The sequence below is a fragment of the Lygodium microphyllum genome, chromosome 12 (genome assembly GCF_053477565.2).
Source record: "Lygodium microphyllum isolate KBCC chromosome 12, Lygodium_microphyllum_v1.1.10, whole genome shotgun sequence".
Lineage (NCBI taxonomy): Eukaryota > Viridiplantae > Streptophyta > Polypodiopsida > Schizaeales > Lygodiaceae > Lygodium > Lygodium microphyllum.
Genome location: NC_141146.1, coordinates 44,080,129 through 44,105,324, shown reverse-complemented (window position 1 = coordinate 44,105,324; position 25,196 = coordinate 44,080,129). Strand labels below are relative to the sequence as shown.

The window sequence follows — 25,196 nt, the reverse complement described above, 5'->3', positions numbered from 1 at the left end:
GGGGCTGACCCCTGGAAGAACACATCAAAGGACACCCTTACCTCGATTGCCTACTAACTAAGGAAGAGCTACATATTGCTAGCTGTGTCGCTTCTGGTGACTTTCTAACAGATGTTCTCACTTACATCACACACGTGGGCACTCGACCTTTTGATCTAGACCGCGAAGATCAATTAGAGTACAACCCTGATTTTTACACTTGGTTCCTATGCCGGTAACTCCTAGACCCATTATCCTCAACCTCCAAAACCTTCAATCCTAGGAAGGATTCTTCTCGAGCAGGAGGGGAGGGGGATGAGGTGAATTGGGGGTGAGGTGAATCAAATTAAAACCAAGGAAAATCAAGCAAAACACATAAACACGTAAACAACTTTGAAATAAAGGGCAAAAAGTTAAAGTCAGAAGGGAAGATTCTACATTGGATGGGATTTTGATGCTTTCATTCAATAAACATATAGTCTTTCTTTTTAATTATGACTTTTCTAGCAAATTGTTAATTTGGAAGCACTAATGGAAGCTCGGGATTATGACAGGAACAAAATTTATCGCAGCAAGACCGCGCCCACCGACTTTCGTTTAAGGAGGAGGAAAGAGCGCAATACCGCATCACTCTTGAAAGCCGCGCCTACAACCGGCTCAAGTTCCAAACCATTCACAACGTAGAGGGTGTGGTGGCCAAGGAGGAAGCGGCCAAGAGAGTCATCGAGTAATGCAACCTCACCAAGTACCTCGAGAAATTTGCGCAAGAACCTAACCACACAAAGTGTGTGGAGTTTCTCAAGACATACGACCCTAACAATGAGTGTGGCACCATCACAATAGGAAGGGGAGAATATACTAAACAGGTACAAGTTCACTTAAACCCAACCCTAGTGGAGAAGGCATTGGGACTGGAGCCAAAGATAGAGAAGAAGCAGAAGAGGGATGTGTATGCCATGCTGAAAATGAAAAAGGAGGATGTGCTAACTAATGACGACATCAACATCCAAGACATTCCTAATGCGGAAGCCAGACTGCAAGCGAAGCTAGTACACATGCTCTTCTCCAGCCAGCGCTACAACGCCTTAATGCATCAAATCAGCGTGTCTATGCTAGAGAATGTAGCGGCTCACACCTTGCATGAAGTCGACTGGAACGGATATGTACACAAAACCATGGACCAGGTGGCTAAAGCACCAGCATTAGGAAGCACACCAATAGGAGGGGAGTCCCTAGCTTCCAAGGCCACAAAAAGAAAGAAGGCCTCATCCAAGGCCTCATTTATTGCCTATGGAAGCATTTTGACTGCACTCATCCAGGAGGCAATGAAGGAGACACAAGATGTAGAAGAAGGGGAAGGAGAAATGCCTAACGGGTCACCCCCTCACCAGGACCAAGAGAGGTCCAGCGATAGGACTAAGAGTGATAAGGAAGGGCAAAACAAGAAGAACAATCGAGCAAAAAGCAGGCCAAGAAACCCACAAAGAAGACATCACAAAAGAAAAAGAAGCCAGATGAAGGCCGCAAGAAGGAGAAACAGGATTTGAAAAAGGCAAAAAGGGAATCCCTTAAGGAGGCCGAGTAGAGGGAGAAGAAGAAGAAACAGGAAGAAGAAAAAGCAAAGGAAGAAGTCAACAAGGCTAAAAAGGCGTCAAAACAGGAGGCCAAGAAGGGAAAAAGGAAAGAGTAGGAAGAAAAAGAGAAACTGGAGGATGAGTACAGGAAAACTGAAGAAGAAAGGCAAAGAAGAGCTGCTAAGGAAGAAGAGGAACTAAGAAGGAATAAGGAGGAGGACTTGGCCGAAGCCACATGACGATCCATTGAGCAACAGAGCAGATTCGATGATCTGGGAGCCTGGAGCCCGCCGAGGGAAGAAGGGCCTAGTTCTAGCATGCAAGTACAAAAGCCATGCCACCCGCTGTCCTTGAAGGCAAAGCAAGGCCCTTCTCCATCCTATCCCCACCTTCATGGTGCCCCCCCACCGAACCAACCATCCTCACCCCTAGCATCCCCACCAGCTTAGAGGTCTCCAACTTCGTGGCATGGATGCAATATTTTATCAATTAAAAAATGGCCCAAGAAAAGAGCATGGAGACCGTGGCCACGGGGCAAAAGAGACCAGCCGCGCAGATGCTAAGTTGAGACAGGACCAGAAGCGTCAGAGAGTGGAAGCCTCGACCACTCCAATCCACACAACAATGACACCACCATCCAATTACAACGAGTACATCGCTGAGTTGCTCTCCCAATTGGAGAAGGCTAAGGAGGAAAAGAAGATGGCTATGGCTGAGTTGGTGGCAGAAAAGTAGTCGGTACCCGCTTTCCAGCTTTAAAAAACCCGCACAATAGCCATGCAGCAACGACAAATCTTTGACCTCAAACAGGAATTAAAGGGCAAGGAGGACATGGAGCAAATCTACAAGCAATGGCTTGAGGATGCGAATCAGGAATTGGTGCAGATGTAGAGAGAGTATAAGCTCCTCCTGATGCAACATGGGGAATTGGAGGCGAAAACTTCCAACATCAAGCAAATGATGGAGGAATTGAATGCGAAAGAAGAGGAAAGAAAGCAGGAGAGGGAGCAATAGCAAAAGGAGATCGAGTCTATGACTGATCAGCTACACTTGGGAAGGAAAGAGAAAGGGAACATGAGCAGGGAACTGAAAGCCCAAGAGCAGAAGCTCATAACTCTGGTATAGAAGCAGGGAGAAAGCATGGAAGAAATGAAGATAGCAGAGGAATGGGCAGCGCAGAACAAAAAAAGAGTGAAGACACTAGCATGGTGCCTCACTTTGGTGGAGAAAGAAAAAATCCTCGCAAAGAGTAAAGTAGAAGCCGCCCAGACAGTCTTCAGTGCCCAGCAAAAGACCTTCATTAACACATTAATGTACACGACCCGCCCAGAGGAAAAGGAGTCATTGGAGGTGGTACAGAAAAAACTGAGCATCATATACAGAACCTTGCATGCAGGGTTGCAGATACCACCTCAACTTGCGAAGGTTAGGCTAAGCCTAGAAGAGCAATGGAAATACCTGCTACTGGCCAGTCTAACCCCCCAGGAAATTGACACAATGGGCTTTGAAGAAGGAGCACAACAAGAAGACCGGCAGGGGAAAGAGGCTGAGCTTGAATTCGTTATGGGGAGATTCAGAGAAGAGGTGATCCCACAACCCCCCTCGCCGCATGTCCAAGAATAGCAATAGGTTAATCCATCCGCGGAGAGACAAGTCGCACTAAGGAAGAGACAAAGAAAGTTAGTTGAAGAAACTAGGAAGCAATTGAAAGCTAAACCGGTCGTGCAGCCATCCACACCCCTCCTACCATGCCCCGATGACCTCCCTGTTGGATTCCATGCAGAGCTGGTGATTTGGGAGCGGTAGGAAAGAGAAAAAGAACCCATTCACCTTCAGCTTCCTCATGCCCAACAACCTACGGAGGGTCCTACCACTCAAGGTGATGGAGGAGGTGATCATGACTGGCAGCCGACTGGGACAGAAGTGGTTGGAAGAAAGGGAGAGGACCCCCACTCTGTGGGGAAATGAAGAAGCAGAGTTTTGGTAAAACAAGATGTTTGAAGTGCCACATACTGTACAGGGATACAACTGCCAGCCCCTATGGAGGAGGCGAGTGTGAACATCAGCATGCTCACCTGGATGGATTTTTGCAACACCCTGCCCTATGAGAGGAACGACCCCACGTTCATAGCATACCCTCATAGGGTAGGTGTGGATTTTGTTGCCACCCTCCATGGGCCTTATGATTTTCCTATCATCTACAACTCCAATGCTACCTCTTTCGAACATGCCCTCCTCTTCGACTCGGGAAGCCTAAATGATTCCATGACATGTTTCCTCGCGGATTTCTCTTCATGCCTTGATCTAGCCTTTGTAACTACTTGTAATTATCTTAGATTACTTAAGTTACTACTCAAGCAAGACCCGATCCCGCAAGAACATGGCCTGCCTCCCCTCTTTTTTGACTCTAACGCCATCAATAGCTGTGCCATGGCACGTCTAATGATGAGGGCTATCCTTCTCCCCTCTTTTTTCCTAGCTCTCCTAGAGGATATGAACGATAGCCAATTCACTAGATGCAACCATCCTTTCCTCTCCACCACCTTCCTCCATGTCCGCATGAATCTCAAAGGATGCATGCAAAGCCATCAATTTTTTAACAAATCCATCCAGTCCCCCTTTTCTGTCTAAATCAGACGAGGAAAATTAAGCGCAGGCTGTCGTTCTACTAGCGTAAAACTATTTCAAAAAAAATAAAAAAAGGAAACTAGCATACAAAGAAAAGCAAGAGGAACACTACGCACGGAATGAACAATACAACTCACTTACAGAAGCACTTAGCACCACATAAAGCATGATCACCGCACCTAGGGGTCCTCAAGTTAGGCATGCCCGGTGGCTTCGGTCGACTGGCCCCGCTCCTCTAACCCCCTAGCACTTTTTTTCTCCCCCACTTCATGCTTAGGGCCCATCAAGGACAAGACACACCTAAGGGGGGTACCACTCGCCTATAGTTAGACCTGTCACTCTAAGCTACTTGCACCGCACCTCCCTTTGCATGAATGGGGTCCTCAAGTGTGGGACATCACCCAGGCTAGCATGTGGTTAGACCCAACTCCCAATTCCACCAACACGTACACAATACACTACATAATAAGATCGACACCCCCTTAGGTAGAGCACCGCACCTTTTTCTTTCAGGCATCCCAAAGGCGACAAACCACCGACTTTGGAGGCCCCTGTCACCCACTTGCTATCCATTTGGCTTCTCCAACAAACCTTATTATCAAGCTTCCACGAGCACCCCACTTTACACGTGGCCCTACCCTCACACGACTACTTCACCAACAGCCTCTTAAACCCCAACAACAGCCAAGAGTGCCATGGGACTTGCACCTGTCTCGGAGGGGGGTAATGTTAACCCCAAGTCAAGAAGGCCGAAGAACGAATGAAAAAGTGGAAAAAGAGCAAAGGCGTAGAGGCAGCCTCTAAAACTAAACTAAGGTGGACATCTTTGTGATGGAAATGATTTTCTTGTTGGCCACTCAAAACCACTCAAGTTTCAGTTTTTTATGTAAGAAAATAATCTAGTCATACAATATAAAGTGAATTTTAAAATAGTCTATTGGATGCCCAAAGGAGGGTGATATAGAGTTATGGAAGAAGGATCATGTTTGTAATTCACTACTCCCAAATGGATATCCCAATTTTTTGCTAATGGCTTATTTTATTAAAGATCATGAAGTACTTATATTTGGGATAAAGGCTCATATGAGGTTTTGGGAGAGCACAAGAAAGGGTGATAATATCCCTTTGTACTTTAAACATGTCATTGAGTATTGGGATAATATGTTCAAAGAGATCAAGAGGCCCATTTCTCAAACAAGGTTGCAAGATTTGGCACTGTATGTAGAGTTTTGGATAAGGACATGTCAAATAGATTATTTTAGTATTAGGTCAAAAAATAGAGAGATAAAAGATGAAGAATGGTTAGGATTTGAGCAATGGAATGAACACCACTATGGGCCATGTTCCTTGAAACCAAAGGAAAAATTCAAGCTGTGTATTGATGTACAACATGGAGACTTTTTTCTATTGTGTCCAAATGACACCACTATATGATCCCATTTGACTAGTTGTTGATATTGAGGTGCATAGGACATCACCAAATCAAAATGTTTTCATACAATGTATTGGATAACGTGTAAAAGAAAAAGAATGATAGATCATGATTATGGGAATAAGTATTGGATGGAGAAAAGACAAACCCAAAGGTATGGGAAAATGTTGATTCAATTATTTGGGCATGGAAACCAAATTGAAAGATTCAACATAAAAGAGTGAAGATACCAAAGGTTGCATGATGTGAGAAGGAAAAATCGACTTTACTTTATTAGTCAAGTTTGAGAGAACCTACCAAACAATACATCAAGGTAACTGACCATATAGCTCAAAATATGAAATTTATTCAAGTTTTATTAAATTTAGTTTTGATTTTTTATAACTTAGTTTTCTTTTTTTAGAAACTAGGTGATCTTTAGGCTCTTCAAAATACCACCTTTTCTTGAGATTTATTACTAGATTCAATTGATGGAGTTGCTAAAATGGTACAATATATTGTGCACTATCACTATATCAACATCAATATTTACATTGAATAAGAATATCAACCTTGTTCAAATGGGACAACCATATTCAAAGCATATAATTTTTTGCTTGGTCACATGGCCAAGCTCACTCGGATCTCTTAGGCAATTTGATTGCTTTTATGTTGCATTTCTACTATTGGTCCTCAATCAACCCCCCCCCAAGACCATCAACTGCAATTTCAAAGAGGAGAGGTGCAATGGGGCAACTTTGCCTAATGGATCTCCTAAGAGGAAAGGGGTAGATGAGATCCCCATTGACAAAAATCTTAGTTGATGCATTCCCAAACGAGACTAAGACAAACCTTATGAATCTTCTACCTAGCCCCATGTCCAACAAGAATTGTAGGCTTTGTCAAAGTCGAATTTCATAAACACAAAATCCTAGTTTTTTTTAAAAAGCATTCTCCAGTCCTTCGCATAGGTTTATGATGGAATCTAATATGTGGATGCCCTTAATGAACCCTTTGTGTTCCTTTTTATTCCGTTTGTCTAAATGGGCCTTAAGCCTTCTTGCCAATGTTTTGGTAAAGATTTAATAAGCTGTGTTCAAACAGATAATAAGTCTCTAATTACCTAGACATTCATTCTCTTCCTTTATATATATATTAATTTAACAACCCCATCATTGATGAAGGAAAGAAGGTATCTAAGTTGGACCGACAGACAACTAGTAGAGATTGAATTAGAGTGTCCTTAAATATTTGAAAGAACTCATTGGGCAAGCCATTGGAGGCTACTAATCTACCCTTGGTCAATGACTTAATGGTATCTACTAATTCTAAATCGAAGAGGTCAGCATCAAGGAGACAAGCTATTTCTTGGGGAACAACTTTCTTTTTGCACTTGGAGACTTTGGCCTTAGCCTCCTCTCCATATATTGGGGGGGGGGATTGACCACACTAAAGATATTGAGAAATGTTCATGGATAATTGTAAGGTTCTCTTCCTAGTATTGGGCCAACATCCCATCCAACTTCCTCAAAAAAGGAATATACTACTTACTTTGTTTTTGTTTAAGCAACCTAAAATTTTCCTTTGAAGGCCTATCAACCTTATCAGATCACTAGTTTTTGAAAGTTGTTTGGAGACTCTTTGCCTCTATTATTTCTTCCCTACACAAGGAGGCTTTGGCTGATAGGAGTTTTTCCTGAACATGCCCTTGCCCTTGTTCAATCCTTACTTTAAGCTAGATAACCTCTTGGTAGGTTTGAGCTCTTCTCTTTTTCCTCGTATATGTTAGGGTCTATTTAGCCACCCTAAGGAACTCTTGAGAATCCTTACCATGCTTGTGAGGGACTTCTTGTTGTAGAAAAATGTTGGTTCTAGATTGCAATAATTGCTTTTTGTATATATTGGTATTCAAACAAAGTGGATTCTACATGAAACTACCTAGATCTTACTTAGGGATTACGTGTTCAACATAGGGTCACAAGTATTGGTTTGTAGTTTGAGAGTCTTATTGTTTGGAATACCTTTTGCTCACAATCAATGTAGGTTGAAAGATGGAGCTTGAGTGGAAGCACATAAGTAGAAGGAAGAGCAAAGCAAGAGCTGTGGTCGATGGAGTAAGAGAGTGGGAGAGAGGGACACTATATGTGGGAACTGCAATAGTCACAATGTGTGATTGGCCTTCCCTTATTCAATAGTCACTGAAAGAATAAATAATAAAGTGAGAATGATGGGCACCCGCCACCTATAGTGTATAGGTGTGTAGTCATGGTGTGTGAAGTAAATATAGGGTGGCATAGGCACATGCACCTTTACCTCCAATAACCTCTCACTTAAAGGAAAATGTGTCTCTAGTGAGGGGAGGAAAAGAAAAAGTGATAAAGTACAAATGTACATAAAGTAAAACATGGTAAGGAATAGAACTCGTCTCATCCTATACCCATCATCTTCTTAAGGGAGACTTTTAGTGAGTAGATATGTAGGATTCTCATCAGTCAAGATCTTGATAAGCTCAACAAACTTGTCCTCTACCACCTCCCTAATGAAGTGATAATGCACCTCAATATGCTTTTGTCTTCACATGAAATATTAGATTCTTGGCCAACTAAATAGCACTCATAGAATCCAAATACAATGTGCAAGTAATAGTAATACTAATGTTTGTCACTAGATGGCCTATAGCCATTGGGCCTCCTTGTAAGCGTCAATGGTTGAAATATACTCTGCCTCAGTAGTAGATAAGGCCATGCATTTCTATAGCCTACAAATCCAAGAAACAACACCTCCAACAAAAGTAAAGACATATCCAGAGGTGGACTTACTACTATTTGTATATTCTGAATAGTTGGAGTCAATGTAACCCATGACTGTAGTATCCTAACCACCATAGAAAATGTGTATATTTGTAGTGCCTTTGAGGCATCTCATGATACCCTTCACAACATCCCAATGTTGTTGACTAGGTGTAGCCATATAGCATGCCACAACTCCCATTGCAAATGTTATGTCTGGACAAGTGGCTATCATGGCATACATTAAACTGCCCACTGTAGATGTATAAGGGATTTGGCCATCTCGGCCGTTTGCTCATCTTTGATTGGGGAGAATCTGCCGGATTGACCTTCACATGGGAAGGTAAGGAACAACCAATAGGCTTAACACCCTACATATGGAAGTACTCAAGGACCTTCTATATGTAGTCCTTTAATGATAAGTAAAGGAGCCCCTTAGAGTGATCTCACATGAGATGCATGCTAAGAATATGTGGGGCTTGTCCCATGTTGTTCATCTTAAAGCTCTTCTTAAGTTGAGTTTTCAAGACATCTAGCTCATCATGAGCTATCCCAATAATCAACATATCATCCACATAGAAAGTATCAAGATAATAAGGCTACCATCATGAGCCTTCTTTGTGTAAAGACATATATCCATATCACTATGTGTACATCCCTATGAATGTATGAAAGCATCAAACTTATGGTACCATTCCCTAGGTGCCTGCTTAAGGCCATAAAGGCTCTTTCTCAACTTACACACTAGGTGTTCCCTACCTTTTTCCTCAAAGCCCTTAGGCTACTACATATAAATCTCATCATAAAGGTCCCCATGTAAGAAAGTCATCTTTACATCTATCTGATAAAGATCCAAATCTAACTACGCAACCAAAGCCAATACTAAGTGTGGGGTAGTCATCTTGACCACAAGAGAGACTATCTCATCAAAGTCAACACCATCTCTTGTACTTAAAACCCTTTAAATTATTTTGTTCTGACATTTTTTAGAGATAGTATTCTAGTGAATATTAGGAAACAAATCCACATAGTCTAGCTCAAAAAACATGACAACACTAATATGTCTCTCACTACCTCACATGCACGTTTGTGGTGGAATGTGATTGTAACATCAGTAAACATAATAGTGCTTCACTACCTCACATGCACCTTTGTGGTGGGATGTGATTGCAACATCAGTAAACATAATAGTGCTTCACTTATGTCACTAGTAGCAAGTTGGAATTGAACCAAAATTAAGTCCTCAAACTTTGATGATGCATAAAATTGCCACCAAATGCAAGAATAGAAGGATTTCCTTATCTCATATTCAATGTGAGATGTAATTACATCATATCATGTTGTTACCTTTGTGTGCATAATCACCATTTTTTCATGCATTGATGGAATTGAAGACTTGTCCAAAGACTTGAGCAATCTTGTACCCTCTTTGGGAAGCACCCTTAAGCATTGATAGAGTCAACCATAGCTCTAGAGAAATGTTAGAGATGCAAATGAATCAATCTTATGCATATACAAGGCCAATATACAAAAGACTAAAATAAAAATGAGAAGGTACATACCTTGCTCAAGAGAAGTTAAGGGAAGGAATGCATGATGAATCTCAAAGATCCATGAAAAGGATATAGAATCCAACAAAAACAATGTCAATCTAAACAAACAGTACATGGTTTCTATCAAAGACAATGCGATAATACAATATCATGAGAACTACTTCACTACAAGGAAATGCAAGTATAGCGACGACGGGTAGCGGCATCGCTATTTGTATCGCTATTTGCAAATAGTGATGCCCCACAGGGAAAAAAAAGAGGGCCGAAACCCGAGCGCATTTCATTTCGTGCATTTGTGAGACATTTCGAGAGGGAGAGCGAGAGAGAGAGCGACCGTTTTGCATAGAGGGTAAGAGAGGGAGAGGAAGAAGGCTTGCCGTCACCACCGCCGCTGTCGTTCGCGAAGGAGAGGAGGAGCCACCAAACCCTCACCAAATCTTTACGGTGAGTCCATTCTCTCTCTCTTTTACTTGTTTAGGGTTTAATTTGTGTATATTGAGAGAGGGAGAGGAAATGAGAGAGAAAGAGAGGGAGAGGGAGAGGGAGGGAGAGTGCATTCTCTCTCTCTTTTACTTTTTTTTATATGATTTGTGTATATATATTGAGAGAGGGAGAGGAAATGAGAGAGAAAGAGAGGGAGAGGGAGAGGAAGAGGGAGGAAATGGAAGAGGGAGGGGGATGAAATGAGAGAATGAGAGTGAGGGAGAGTGTATTCTCTCTCTTATTTATTTATTTTTTGTATAATTTGTGTATAATGAGAGAGGGAGAGGAAATGAGAGAGAGGGAGAGGGAGAGGGAGAGGGAGAGATAGAAAGAGAGGGAAATTAAAGAGAGGGAGAGGGAGGAAATGAGAGAGAGAGGGGGAGGAAATGAGAGAGGGAGAGGGAGAGGGGGAGGAAATGGGAAAGGAAGAGGGAGGGAGGGAGAGAGAAAGAGAGGGAGAGGGAGACATTAAACATAATAGGGAAATGAGATAGGGAGAGGGAGAGGGAGGGAGAAGAAATGAGAGAAGGAGAGGAAGAGAGCAAAAGGAAATGAGAGAGGAAGAGGAGAGAGAAAAAAAGAGAGAATGAGAGGAGAGAGAAAAAGAGATAAGATGTTAAACATAATAGGAAAAGAGAGAAAGAGAGGGTGTGGGTGAGGGTGAGGGTGAGGGCGAGGGCGAGGGAGGGAGAGGAAATGAGAGAGGGATAGGAGAGAGAAAAAGAAATGAGAGAGAGAGGAGAGAGAAAAATAGAGAAAGATCATTAAACCTAACGGGAAAAGAGAGAAAGAGAGGGTTAGGGTGAGGGAGGGAGAGGAAATGAGAGAGGGAGAGAAAGAAAGAAAGGGAAATGAGAGAGGGAGAGGAGAGAGAAAAAGAGAAAAAAAACATTAAATCTAATAGAGAAAGAGAGAAAGAGAGGGTCAGGGTGAGGGAGGGATAGGAAATGAGAGAGGGAGAGAAAGAGAGAAAGGAAAATGAGAGAGGGAGAAGAGAGAGAAAAAGAAATGAGAGAGAGGGAAGAGAGAAAAAGAGAAAAATCATTAAACCTAATAGAGAAAGAGAGGGTCAGGGTGAGGGAGGGACATGAAATGAGAGAGGGAGAGAAAGAGAGAAAGGGAAATGAGAGAGGGAGAGGAGAGAGAAAAAGAAATGAGAGAGAGAGAAGAGAGAAAAATAGAAAAATCATTAAACCTAATAGGGAAAGAGAGAAAGAGAGGGTTAGGGTACCCTAGAACCTCACATCTACTGCATAATGCTTAAGGTACCCTAGCACCTGCTACATAGTATCATAGTACTGGGTACTTGGCACTATGATACTAGAGTACTAGGTGCTAGATACTAAGATGCTATGATATTATGTGCTAGGTACTGAGTACTAGGTACTAAATACTAGTGTTCTATGATATTATATCCTAGGTACTAGGTACTAGGTACTATATGCTAGGTACTACGTAGCCGTGGTCGTGGTCATAGAAAAAGAGAGAGATGGAAGGAGAGGATAACAATTTAAGAAAAAAAAAGAATGATAACAAAAACAAATTGTTTGTTGTAACGTAGACAAAATGAAAAACGAAGAAGGTCATGTTATTCAAGATTGCGAGGTGTATCTTAATCAGCGTGTCCCATGTCCTTACTCTCAATGCAAGCTAGCAATTAGACGAAAACACCGATTTTCTATAGAACATGTATGACAATTTGGCGAGTTTCAATCTGAGATCATTGATCAGGTGATTGCGGATTTTCAGCAAACTGTAAGAAAAGTTAATATCAATCATGCATTGTACTCGCAAGCTAATTGAATACCATATACAATAAGATTGGGTCTTGCTGGCAAATTTTCTATCCAAGGAGGTGATGTCTCGTCCCAAGGAGGAGTGCACCCTTTGCAGTCAATTAGAAGAGTTTATGGGCTTACGATGGATGGAGTGTAGGAGCCAATCCACCACTTGCAAGGCCAATCTATACCGTTAATGCCAGAGGAGACAGACAACCTTCCAGACCTACCTACAATCTTGGAGCCTGAGATGGAGGCAATGATCGATGCATTGATTCCCATGGATGGCGAGACTTCTGATCTGCTTAGAGAGGAAGCATCCATACCATTATATGATGGGTGCCGAGTATCTCACCTGAAGACACTGCTTGCACTCTTAAGTGTGCAAGCAAAATACAGGTGGAGCGATACGAGTGTGACAGAGTTGTTTACGTACCTTGTACATGCGGTTCGTTGATTTTTTTTCGACACTATTATTACAAACATTTGTGCTTTTTCAAGGTGTTTATACTTTTTTTCAGGTTATTGAAATATCATATATTACCACCTGCAAATACCATACCTGAGTCTTGTGATGATGCACGACATATTTTACGAAAGCTTGGCATGGACTACAATAATATCCATGCATGTATCAACGATTGCATACTGTTTCGAGGAGAATACGAGACTATGGAGACATGTCCAAAGTGTGGTGCTCACAGGTATCGACAGGACTTGCAAGGGCAAACCATCCCTCAAAAAGTTCTCAGGCACTTTCCATTTATCCCCCGCATAAATCACATGTTTCGTACGTCCTGCATGGAGAGCTTGACAACGTGACATGCGCAGAATAGGTCCACAGATGGAGTTCAACGAATATTAGCAGATTCACACGCATGGAGCCACATTGACTCTACCTTCCCAGGCTTTGCCTAAGAGCAAAGGAATCTTTGGCTTGGTCTTGCAATGGATAGCGTGAACCCATTCGGTCTGCACTCATCTTCTTATAGTGTGTGGCCTATAGTCCTTGTCAACTACAATATCCCTCCATGGCTTTCTACGAAGAAAGGACATCTCATCCTTAGCTTACTCATCCCCGGCCACTACAAAGTCAAAAATATGGACGTATATCTTCGTCCATTAGTTGATGAGCTTAAGATTTTGTGGGAGGAGGGGGTCACCGTGTAAGATATGAGCAGGTGCGATGGTCCTCGCCGGTCAGCCAATATTCGAGCCATTCTCATGTGGATGATGCATGACTTTCCGAGATTCGGAGAGTGCTCAAGTGAACAGGCATCCGTTCTCGTTGGTAATATCTATATTTTATCTCGTTCAAGCAAGTATTCACTGGGTCGTGGTGTTGGAACAGGTCTGGTTACCTTTGTGTTGCCGGCCCATTGTAAACAGGTGCATGGACTCATTTGTTTGCTAATTGTATTTCAACATGGTTTATGTCACAATGGTTTGAACTCTCTTGTACGTGTTTGTGAACAGGTAATCTTCTATCCAAACCCTGACAACCTCGATGGTGGTATGTTATACCTTCAACTCCCTGAAGTGCGAGAGTATCTGATCAAAGCGATGTTCCGAGCATAGATGAAGATAATATGCAAATAGAGGAGTCAATATTGCAAGGGGTGGAGGCCGTCGAAAGCTTCGAGCTAGCATCGGCTAACAATGATGGAAATACAGGAGTCCAATAATTCTTTGAGAATGAGGTGGACTCATCCTTTTGTGGTGACATGTTTATCGACCTTCCAGTGTATGCGGAGTTGTATCAAGAGATTGATATAGGACCATAGGATATTTCATACTTGGAGCATCCACTTACTCAATTCGTTGACCAATCGCTTATAGGGATACATAAGATATGCATTTTAAGTGAGATTTTTTTAAAGCATTTATGTTAATGTGCTTTGTATGATTTAAATTGATTATTTTAACATCATATTTTGTCTGTGCAGGTGACATTTTCAGGATGAGTCGAGGGATGAGCGATGAGGAGTTACAGGATATCTTCACACGCATGTCTCCAAACTAGATCGTGAGATTCAAAGATATGGTAGACCAGGAGGTGTCTCGGTCTTCGTCAGGGCGCTCTGCTAAATCTGCTTCAGTGCGATCATATGCTTTATCTTCGAGCAGATGAGCTCGACACTCTAGACTTGGGCTAGAGGGAGGGAGTGCTTCGGGGTCAAGGGGATGCTACAGAGATACGGATGCAGTGATCCCACGGTCGACACAGGATACAGGTACGACTCCTCGCTCTCGTGGCCCTTCTAGGGAGCGTGGCTCAGGCTCAGGTGGATGCTGTGGAGGCACGGACACAGTGTCTCCATCTCATCGTTCAACTGGATTTGCATTACCTCAGGGATTTGTCACACCTGTGGGGACGTCTACTCCAGTTACTCCAGCTTTTGCTAAGCCGTCAGTAGGTGGCACCCTATGGGTGCCACTCCGAGAGATATTACCCTGGTCTACCAGTACACTAGATGCACAGGGGTCTCCTAGATATGCCCAGGAGCGTGGACGCAGATGGGAGAGGACCCATCTTAGGCAGATTCCAAGGGGATATGGATATCTAGTCGATGGTAGGTCAGGAGCCATCATCATGAATGATGAGGGGAGGAGGGTGATGGCTCACATGAGAGAGTTATGCCAACAAGTTTTTCGGCACAACGTCTTAGATCATTGAAAGAACATACCGGAGGGGAGCAAGGACTACATAGTAGCATCCTTGCATGAGGAGTTTCCAGTTCCAGCCTCAGTAGATAGATTCTCTACGGGCTGGATGATGGATTGCATGCATGCATATATGTCACACAGATGATCCGACACACGCAAGGCAATCAAGAGTGGGACTGCAAAGCCCGAGTGGTTAGATGCAAACGACTGGCACCGACTGAGGGAGGAGGCTATAGATTCTCTAGGACGTTGGAGTCAGTAGCGAGAGGCAGTGAGGGCACGACTCGAGGCCAGAGTGGTCCATCATCTTTGAAAGTGACGGCCACAGGACATATTTGGAGGACTTTGTAAGTTTTTCTTTTGTTTTGCTTGTTTATTTTTTTGCAATATCCTTTGTACTGACAATCATGTTTCTAACAGTTAGCATTTTGTTTTCTTTGTAGCACTCCATTACAAATCGCGATTCGACTGGCTTTGAGACTCGATATGCAAAGAGGCATGGTCTCACTTCATTGATTGACCGATTGTATAGACGCAGTAGCTCTGTAAGTTACTCATCTTTCTTGTCCGTAGTTAACATGTTTAATTAGAATGCATTATTGTATAATGGACTGATGTGTTGTTTCTTTTTTTGCAGAGTCTGTTCGATGCTCCTGTGTGGCGGGACGAGCTTTCAGAGGGTGAGGATATGTAGCTCGCCCTTAGATCCCTGGAGCTCACACACCTTTATTTTTGGGTCGCCTGATATATGTAGATATTTTCTATGTATTAGTGATATCTTGTCATGATTGTACAAATCACTTTTTATGCGATCATGTATTTATTTCATGTATCAGTGTTATGATTTTAGTATACATTGTTTTTGTTTGCAAGCGCATTGTACACAATGCAGAAACTATTTTGTATGGCTCTAATAAAGCACACAGTGCTATATGTGGTAGGGCAGTATTTTTTTGCCCCTGTTACTGTCGCTATTAGCGTCGCAAATTTTACTACTCGCATCGTTATTGGCGTCGTTATTTACATCACAAATCATCGCTATCAGCATCGCATTTACCGACGCCAATACCGATGTTGATACCGATTGTTCTATGGCATCGCCAATAACGACGTTTTTTGCGACGACGAGGGCAACTTTTGTTATTTGCATTTTCGTCGCTTTTAACGTCAGTATAAGGCCTATATCTTGTAGTGTTTTAATAATTAAAAATTTAGTAAATCCAAGCTACTAAATTGCATAAAGATAGCTAGCATAGTGTAAGCAATGGTGATGACTTAGCATAGTTTGTGTCATGTGTACAGGTAGCTAGCATAATGTAAGCAATGGTGATTCGTGAAGGCTTACCATAGTTGGTGCTAGAAGTCAATGTAGTCAATGCATCGGGCATAATGGTATCATCAATGAATGCAACAAAAGATGAATGTCACTAAACACAAAGGATGACATGTCACTATTAATGCAATCATGTGAATATCATAACCTAATCATGAGAAGTATAATTGTTGATGTGTATTGAAAATAATAGGTTGAGAAGGTTGACTATATGTACCCTTTATATCCCGTACATTCAAGGCCTATTGAAAAATTTCCCTACATTAAACACACCCTTTTTCAATTAATATATGAAAAAACCCTTTATACGACACCCTTTTGTATGTAAAAGATATGTAAAAATCATATTTAGAAAATCCCTTTTGTTGAGTCCATGCGATAGATGTGAGACAAGAAGTGAACATATCTAAGGAAATATAGCCAAATACATATGAGTTACCAAAGCTACAACCAAATCAAATATGATAAGTTATACAAATTGTGAAATGTGTAAGTCATAGAAGCTAACATATACTTGAGGATCACAAAGCACAATGTTGAAAAGCCAAGCCCCAAATTTTGATACTATGTTATAATAGCACAAAAAAATATACATAAAGTAATAGAAATATGAGAATCAAATTATGCAAATAAGTAGAATGAATTGTGGTATGTAATTCATGAGCAATGGTCACTAAAATATGACCAACATGTGACAAAATGCCAAGGAGAATGTGCTCAAGTCTACTCTCTCTTGCATACTAGCACAATGTTTGTACAATGTAGTGACCAAGGTATGTATCTATATCCCATGCCTCTATACCAAGGCACACAATATTGTGAGGTGTACTCTACAACAATATAGTGAGGTGTATTCTACAACAATATAGTGGGGTACAAATGTGTGCTTCGTGTGAGCTTGTTAGGGAAGCTATGTAGGACACATCTAACCTTTTAGGGATTTGTGGCAGTTCTCTATAGGGTACCGCTACATACTTGGTAGTTTAATGCTTGCATTTTAGAGTTTGTCCTATTCCACAATCTTTATGAGATGATTTCATAGAGTGCCCATTTTCTAAAGTGATATAGATACCTTGCCAATTACAACGTGTATTTCATCTCTTACAATATATATCTAATTAATTTGTGGCATTATCTCCTCTAGTTTTGTTGATTCTAGCTTTATGGATTCATTATATTGATGTTCTATGTCTTGTTTGTTAATCTAATAGTATTATAAAACTATGGTACTCCTTTGGGGGAGGCTTAGATATCTATATAATAGGGACGCTAAGCACACATGCTATTGGTATATATATTATTGTATTGGCAATGTTTGAACATGTGATCAACTCGTCTACAAGTGAGATATTTATTGTCATCCACTCTTGATTAGATCATCTATCTATTTATAAATAAGTTAATCAAAATAGAAATAGATATGGCGATATTTATATAAATACAAATATATATGCATAAGTACTCTCACACTAGTAATCCTTATTACCTCTCATTAAAAAGGTAGCACCTAGCACAATGATGTAGTCTTCCCCAATCAAGAAAGTCACAATACCAGTTCCCTTTACCCACTCTTCACAATCAATAGAGCAAGTGCCTAAAACACAAATTGAGCACGAGATTTGTGCCTTAGTTCAAGGATATGCTTAAGTCCCTTCTTGTACTTCTACTTGGGGGATATAATCATTGGCACCATTTTCACATTAATATTTAGGAAGATGAAGGATTGCATGACTTGAAAATATTAGTTCTCATTTTATGTATTGGTGTATATTACACCTATGTGTAAGTTTACTTCTTCTTTTGAGTGACATTAGTTTTTTCAAATGCTTAGGTTGTACATCACACTTGGGAGTGATTCAAAAATATGTAAGCATAATAAGGGATTTATAAAGTGCCATCTTTACACATTTTTCACATACAGAAGGGTATCATAAAAAGGGATTATTAAGATTGAATAGAAAAGGGAGTGTATCTTCTTGTAAGGAAAATTCATAGATAAGGGCATGTTTAAATAGGCATTGAACGCACGTGATATAGAGCATTTACATAGAGTGAACCCCTTGAGGCATCACAAACCATCCCTACTATACAATCAGGCATGCATCAAGTCGATATAGTATACTACAATTGATCATCATTGTAGCGATGCCAATAAGTATCGCATTACATTTCTATTTCCCTCATGATTGTGATTGTTGCCAACAATATTCTTTGCTCTCCAAACTTTGTGTTGTCACTAAGTTAATCCTTCATTATTATTATAATCACAATTATGATGGTGATTGTTATAGGAAGAGGAGGAGGAGTAGGCTATATTAGCATGAATGCATCATCACGACCACCATCTAATCTCATCTTATATTTATTCTCCTAACAACCTCTTGTGATTTTCTAAGAAGAGCTTTAGAAAAGGCAATCCCATTTTCATTACCTTTTTCAAACAACCACTTGCATTTCACTCCTCCTTAACATCTTAACTAGGCGGTGCGATTTTCGCCGGGGGGCGGGTGTTGGACGCGTGGCATCCACCCCTGCGTTCTCTTTGTTTTTTGTGGGGGAGGTGGGGGGCTGCCATGTGGCACCCGCCCCCCACCTTTCCTTAACTAATAGTATAGACTAGGCCACCCCTACCAACATTTGCTCTTGGATTGGAGGAATGAAATCTCCTTGACCTTTTTCTCTTGCAAAATAGGAATGCTCTTACATGAAAGGTACAAAGACCCTCTCTTACTAATGGCAGCCTTTACTAGTTTCAAAGTCCATACTTTTCTTACTAAATCAACACCAATACTTCAGTCTCTTGAATGCAATGTTCGAAATTCATAATGTTGATAAGGTTGACGTGTACTACATCTAAAGTATCTAACAATATCTTTCTCACCCTTCTCTAAAATTATGGATATTAATAACTTTATCTAATGCATTGTTTGTTAGCTTCGAAGCTTATAACGTTTTCCTCATCTGACAATATATTTCAATACTTTTTACATTAACCACTTAGATATTTAATGCATTGTCACATAAATTTTCTATCTAGTTATTAACTTTGATATTCACTTTTAGACCATTTATTTACCTTCACTAAGCATTTTCACTCTTGCCTTCCTTGGTAAGGCCCTTGTGATTAGATCACCTTGTTTTGTAATCATTTGATATGAGAGAGAGAGAGAGAGAGAGAGAGAGAGAGAGAGAGAGAGAGAGAGAGAGAGAGAGAGAGAGAGAGTGTGTGTGTGTGTGTGTGTGTTCACACAAGGGTTTTTGGAAAAGGGGGGGGGTGTTTTCCAATGGTTTTAGAGAAAACTGGAAACCACTCTGAGCCATATGGGAGTTCCTGGTTTTCCACCAAAACCATGGGTTTCTTCCCAAAGTACTCCCACAATAGTGACCCTTACAAAAACCCTTTCCAAGTGTAGACTTGACCACATGTAAAGATACTTGAATGTCAATAATAGGGTTTGCCACTCGCATCGTCTTCCTTCATGGGTCCCATCATTGCCCACCACCATTGCTAGGCTAGTGTTTACCACCTATTGTGGTGGGGGTTGTCATGCCATCTTCGCTACATTGTGCCTCCGTATTTGAGGCTCTTCCGCTCGCTCTTCACTCCTCTTCCCTTCATTGCCTCCTTTGCTTGCATGCTCTAGTCTAACCTATCAAGAAGGGTGGTGGTTGTGTTGCCTCGCCAGCTTACTTGTCAAATCATTCGTTGCTCACAATCGAAGTACACTTGATGCTGCACTATGGTAAAGCTTCATTGATACTAGCATGTTGCTGGGTGTTGCTGAGTTGAGTTGTTTCGACCTTGCATTTTTACAAGTGCAGCTATGTGACCCTTTATAAGAATCTTTTTTTTTTTCAATCAAGAAGAGTTCTCATAGTGATGTATAATTTTTCTGTGTGCTATGGCAAGCTGAGGGAGGAGGATTTGTAGTATCATGTATGCAACATGTAGGCTTGAGAGGAACAAGGGGCCTTGCTGGCCTCAGAGACAAGGCAGAGAAAGAAGCGGCCTATTTTACTTTGTTTAAATAATAATTTTTTAAATAATAATTTAATGGAAGGGGGTTTTCCAAAAACTGCCCATGTGAACTCGTCTGAACAACCCCGGCGGGATCAGCGAGAGAGGCCTGAAGAGATGACGGGAGGCGAGCGCTACCTCGAACAGCAGGCGAAGCGAGCCCGCAGGGAGTACCTGGAGGTGGACTCGCAGCGCTCCCCGAGACCGCCCCCCTTCGACCCCTCCACCGTCAGCCTGCGCGACGCCCCCCTTCGCTTCCGCCACCGGCTCCACGACATCCTTCACCCCTCCCCTGACGCCGCCCCTCCGCCCGCCGGCCCCTCCCTCGACCCCTCCCATTTCCATCAGGCCGTCCTCGGCCGCCCCGATTTGCCCCCCGGCCCCCACGCCCTCCGCGCCGGCCATGCTGCCACCATCATTGGCAGCTGCCAGGAGGGCAAGACCAGCCTCCTCAACTCCGTTCTCAACCTTTTCGGCTTCTTCCCGCCTGCCGCAGGTTCCCACCTCTCCTTCCCCACCGTTAACCTCCTGCCATCCTGCTCCCAGGACCGCACCGGCCTGCCCTTCCCCGTCCGACTCGAATATGGCCCCACCTACCAGCTTCTGCTGCAGCACTGGGATTCCTCCGAGCTCCTTGATGTCATGTCGAAGGTTGCTGACAGGGTACTCTCAGTCCAACCGTACTACTTCGATGATCTCAGACAAGGGTATCAGGAGGGCCCTACAAAGGATTCCTTTATGGAGTTCATCGTGCATCACTCGACCTACGATGACGAGACGGGATTCGTTCCTGCTCCCTCCGCAATTGACAGCTTGCAAGCAGATGGAAGTACTGAATGCAAGGATGATTTCTTGTTAGGCAATGCCAGTCCCTCCACAGATGACATTCACCAAGCTGTCAGCAATTTTCTCGTCAGTCTTGTAGAGGAAGGACGATGGTTTAGGTATAAGCATGTTACCGTCAAGTGTCCCTCTCAACTCCTCAATCACTTACACATGGGTTCTGATGCTTTATCTCATAGTGATGCTTATTGCATACTCGACCTTCCAGCAATTATGGTTCCCGGAGATGACAACAACTTTCTTGTAGAAGAACTTGTGCTGAGAGATGTGAAAGAGGCAGCCACAATCATCATCCTTACAGGGGAGCGAAATTTTACTCTGGATGTCATTTCGATTCTTAAGAGCTCAGTGCTTGAGAAGTTGTTGGACCCCATGATTTCTCCTCGGCCAACAGTTGCCATGACGAATTCTCGGAGACTTCGGGGCCTGAAGGATAAAGAGATGGACGAGTGGCGATTACTTGCAACATCAGGTTGGAACATAGAACTGCAGGCATTTGCAAAAGAAACCTTCTCAACAAGGCATCACAGACAGCTTGCAAGTCTGGAATTAGATCTATTCCCAAATGACTTGGAGGGATTTTTAGAGTCCAAGACTGGGGAACGAGAAAAAGGTGTCTCGATGCTGGCAGGTTACTTTCTCCATTTGCCACAGGAGACCCTAATGGCAGGCGTGATTGACGTTCTTGAGCAAGCCAAGTCTATCATAAAAATGCTAGACCAGCTTTGGCAGGCTGAAAAGGTCACCTGGACTGGGGGCCGTTTGTCAAGGTTGAGGAAGGAAGTCAAGATGCTTCGTGACGAGGAGTTCTCTAAGGATTTGGAGGCAGAACTCAACCCTACTGCTCAGAGGAAAATTTTTGGATTTGAGATGGGTGGCCCGCTCAACACACAAGTAGACTACATTAAGGAACTTTTCCACGTTCAAAAACAGAGGTTGTTCCAGAGGCTAGAGAATATCAAGAACAGTAGCAATGATTTGAAACAGGACATAGCAAAACTAGTTAAGGATGCTCTCATCCATATAGCTTCTCAGTGGGACAAGGATGTTGGGGAACTGGCATTCTATCGGTTTTTAGCACATGGGGGAAAAACATGTCAGGTCCTTTATCAAAAGTGGACTAGAAAAGTCTTCCACAATGTCGGGAGGGATGGTGTTGAGAGTGAAAAGCAGGAGCAGGCATGCAAGTTCATGGTCAAGTATCTTACTGAGACAGTTACAGCAGCTATTAAGAAGGATATTAAGTACACACTGACCAATGGCCTCCGTTCACAGGCCTGGAATCTGGACATCAAAGAACTAACTAAGGCTATTGGTGGAAGAAGAGGCAGAAGCGCATCTGTGGCCCATCATCAGATCCATCTTACTTTAAAGGAACTTATGAAGAATAAAGAAGCCTACTTCAGAGAATACATGTTGGAGCACATGTCACTGCAGTCTCAGGCAATCCAAGAACTTGTGCGCCTTATGAAACATGTCATAAAAAGTACTTTCGAAGAATGTGAGAAGAATTTTGCAATCGTAACAGATGCATTGGAAAAGATTGCTACAGGAAAGCTAGCCCTCGTTGAGAATCCTGTGGTAATTTTGAGGCAGGAACTTGATTCCTTTGTAAGATCAGGTGAAAGGTAATTTTTCTTTCTTTTGAGTAGCTAAGAACCAACAACTGGTTGTCCTTGATTTGATTGATTTAACCTTTTTATTGAAATGCAGATATCTTGCAAGGCACAGAGAATTGCGTGACAGTTTCGGTGCACAAGAACTCAAAAAGATGCTGAGACTACAAAGCAGAAGTTGAAATACTTTGTTGGTTTCATTGTAAATTGTGATATACAGAGGTAACTTCCAGGGAGTGCAGATGTTTGGATAAGCTGGTCCTTCTAGAGTGACGTGCTTAATTCCAATGTCAAGTTGTGTGCACTTGTGAGCACTTACAGTGCATATGAGCTAGCCTCTGCAGCAGTCAAATCTCAAACTTTGCAGAAACTGTTACCCTTTTGTGTGAAGAGGAAAACCTTGTACAAAAATTTTGGTAGACCTCGGATATTTGAGCCTTTTGGTGAAGAACAGGGGACCTCTTGTCAGTGCAAGTTGCAATGACTTTCTGGAATCTGTATATTTGTTACCTTCTTCCTAAGAAAAAGTGACCTTGTAATATCTCCAGCGAGATACCTATCAGGATGCAGTGCATATTATAGATGCTAGAAAGCTTATGACCAGAGGTCTGCTAATGAATGCATGAACTTATGGCATGTGCATGGGCACAGTTCTGTTGAGGGTTGATCTGTAAATAATTAACATGAATCCTCTAGGCTGTTTATGATATTTGATCTTTACACAGCATATACTCTTTTATTAGGCTTTGGGCGTCTTTGTTGAGTAGTTGGGCAGTCCATTTGGGACTAGGTTCGTTCATCTTGGGACTTGTTGTAGAGACTATATGTACTCTCCTCCATTCATGTTACATTGGATGATATTCACTTGGAGAGAGGGAATCTAGAGGTAATGTTGTTCACCATACATGCCATTCACCTGTGCAGTTTGTATGGTACATCTCTTTTATTGTGTTATGGATTTCATTATCTGCCCATTCATTGTTTGAGTTCTTGTGTTCTCTTATTTACTGTTCATTCGTCTTAGTGTTTATTTGTTGTGATTCTTTCGCTTTCATTGCTCATTCTCACATGGTGTTCTAGATGACCAAGGTGTTGAGATGTAGAGATAGAAGATATATATATATATATATATATATATATATATATAGAGAGAGAGAGAGAGAGAGAGACCATGTACACTCCCAAAGACTATTTCATATTGATCACAATTTACATATATATAGGTAAGACCTAGTTTAGATAGGGTGAGCTATATATAGCTCTAGCATTCCCACTCAAAGGTCTAGCTATGATTGAAAAAACCCTTGAGTAAGAGGAAAAAACTAGAGCTTCTATATAAAAATGCACAAACATAATCAAGAAGGATTATTGTATGCATGTAAAGTGAATTTGTGTATGTGAAGTGAAATTGAATATGTATAATAAAGAATAATTATTGTGTATGTAAAGTGAATTCGTGCATGTGAAGTGAAATTAAATGTATGTATAAAGATGACTAAGGTTTGAGGTGTATGCATGTGTGAAGTGTATGGTGCTGGAGTATGTACAATGGCACTATAATATCATAGTAGATTAATTTTCAAATATAGAAGTTGAGACAACTATAAGTTTTAAGTGCAACAAAGTGAAGTGTGCTTCATTGAGCTCTTTGGTGAATATATCTACAGCCATTTGATCAATTGGACAATGTTAAATCATGATCTTGTCTTTTTTTACTTTATATTGAACATAATGATAATACACTGTAATATGTTTAGACTTGTTATGTTGAACATAGTCTTTAGCAAGATTAATAGCACTTTGGTTATTACATCGAAATGGTATGTTGGGGAGAGAAGAGGTCAATATTTGATAGAATTTATCAAAGACATTAATTTTTGAGCTGCTAAAGATGTAGCCATATATTCAACCTCTATAGTGGAAATAACAGCACAGTGTTGTTTCTTGCTAGTCCAAGAAATAAGACAATCGTTGATAAAAAAACAATTTTTACTTATAAAACGCATGGATAAGTGGGAGCTTACTCAATCTGCATTGGTATAACTCAAGAGTTGAAGTGAATGTAGAGAATCAAACTTTTATTGGCTTTGATAAATCAACCAAAAATCTTTAATGTTTTTTAAAATATTTTGAAACTTGTTTAGTTGTGGACCAATATTTAAGGCATGCAAAACTAAGATGTTTAAGAAAATTTATAGCAAAAATAATGTTAGGATAAGAATTTAAGCCAACAAATAGAAGACATCCAACAAGATTAGCATAAGGTTGATGTAATGCTAATTGTTTATTATTTTGCAGAAAATGAGTTTTTGGTAGAGTTCACAAGACAAGCAATAGTAACGTGATGTGCGGAACCCAAATTAAACTTTTAAATAATATCTTCAATGAATTTTATTTGACAAAGTAATAAAGCACCCTTTTTTTTATAGTATTGAATTTAAGGTTGGGGTTAGACGAGAGCTAGCAGAGATATATCAAAGGGGTGTGCTTTTGATGTGGCATCTTCCAAATGGTTGAGAATTCC

The 25,196-nt window shown here is 41.5% G+C and overlaps 1 protein-coding gene across 2 annotated transcripts; it reads left to right on the top strand.

Annotated features, from left to right (window-relative positions):
• Positions 1–20,284: 20,284 nt before the first annotated feature.
• LOC148027694 (uncharacterized) lies at positions 20,285–23,379 on the top strand. 2 transcript variants are annotated; one of them, XM_087689386.1, is made up of 2 exons: positions 20,285–22,677; positions 22,770–23,379. In XM_087689386.1, the coding sequence occupies exons 1-2, from the start codon at positions 20,331–20,333 to the stop codon at positions 22,832–22,834; spliced, it is 2,412 nt and encodes an 803-aa protein (XP_087545512.1). In that variant the 5' UTR covers positions 20,285–20,330; the 3' UTR covers positions 22,835–23,379. The 2 variants fall into 2 exon arrangements, with proteins under 2 accessions (XP_087545512.1, XP_087545511.1); XM_087689385.1 differs by having other exon boundaries at positions 20,286–22,684.
• Positions 23,380–25,196: the final 1,817 nt, after the last annotated feature.

What these genes read in the sequence shown, in the direction of transcription:
- LOC148027694 (XM_087689385.1), top strand. Translation starts at nt 20,331, where the DNA reads ATGACGGGAGGCGAGCGCTACCTCGAACAGCAGGCGAAGCGAGCCCGC. An exon ending in TTTGTAAGATCAGGTGAAAG is followed by an intron (nt 22,685 to 22,769) that starts GTAATTTTTCTT and finishes ATTGAAATGCAG; the next exon opens with ATATCTTGCAAGGCACAGAG.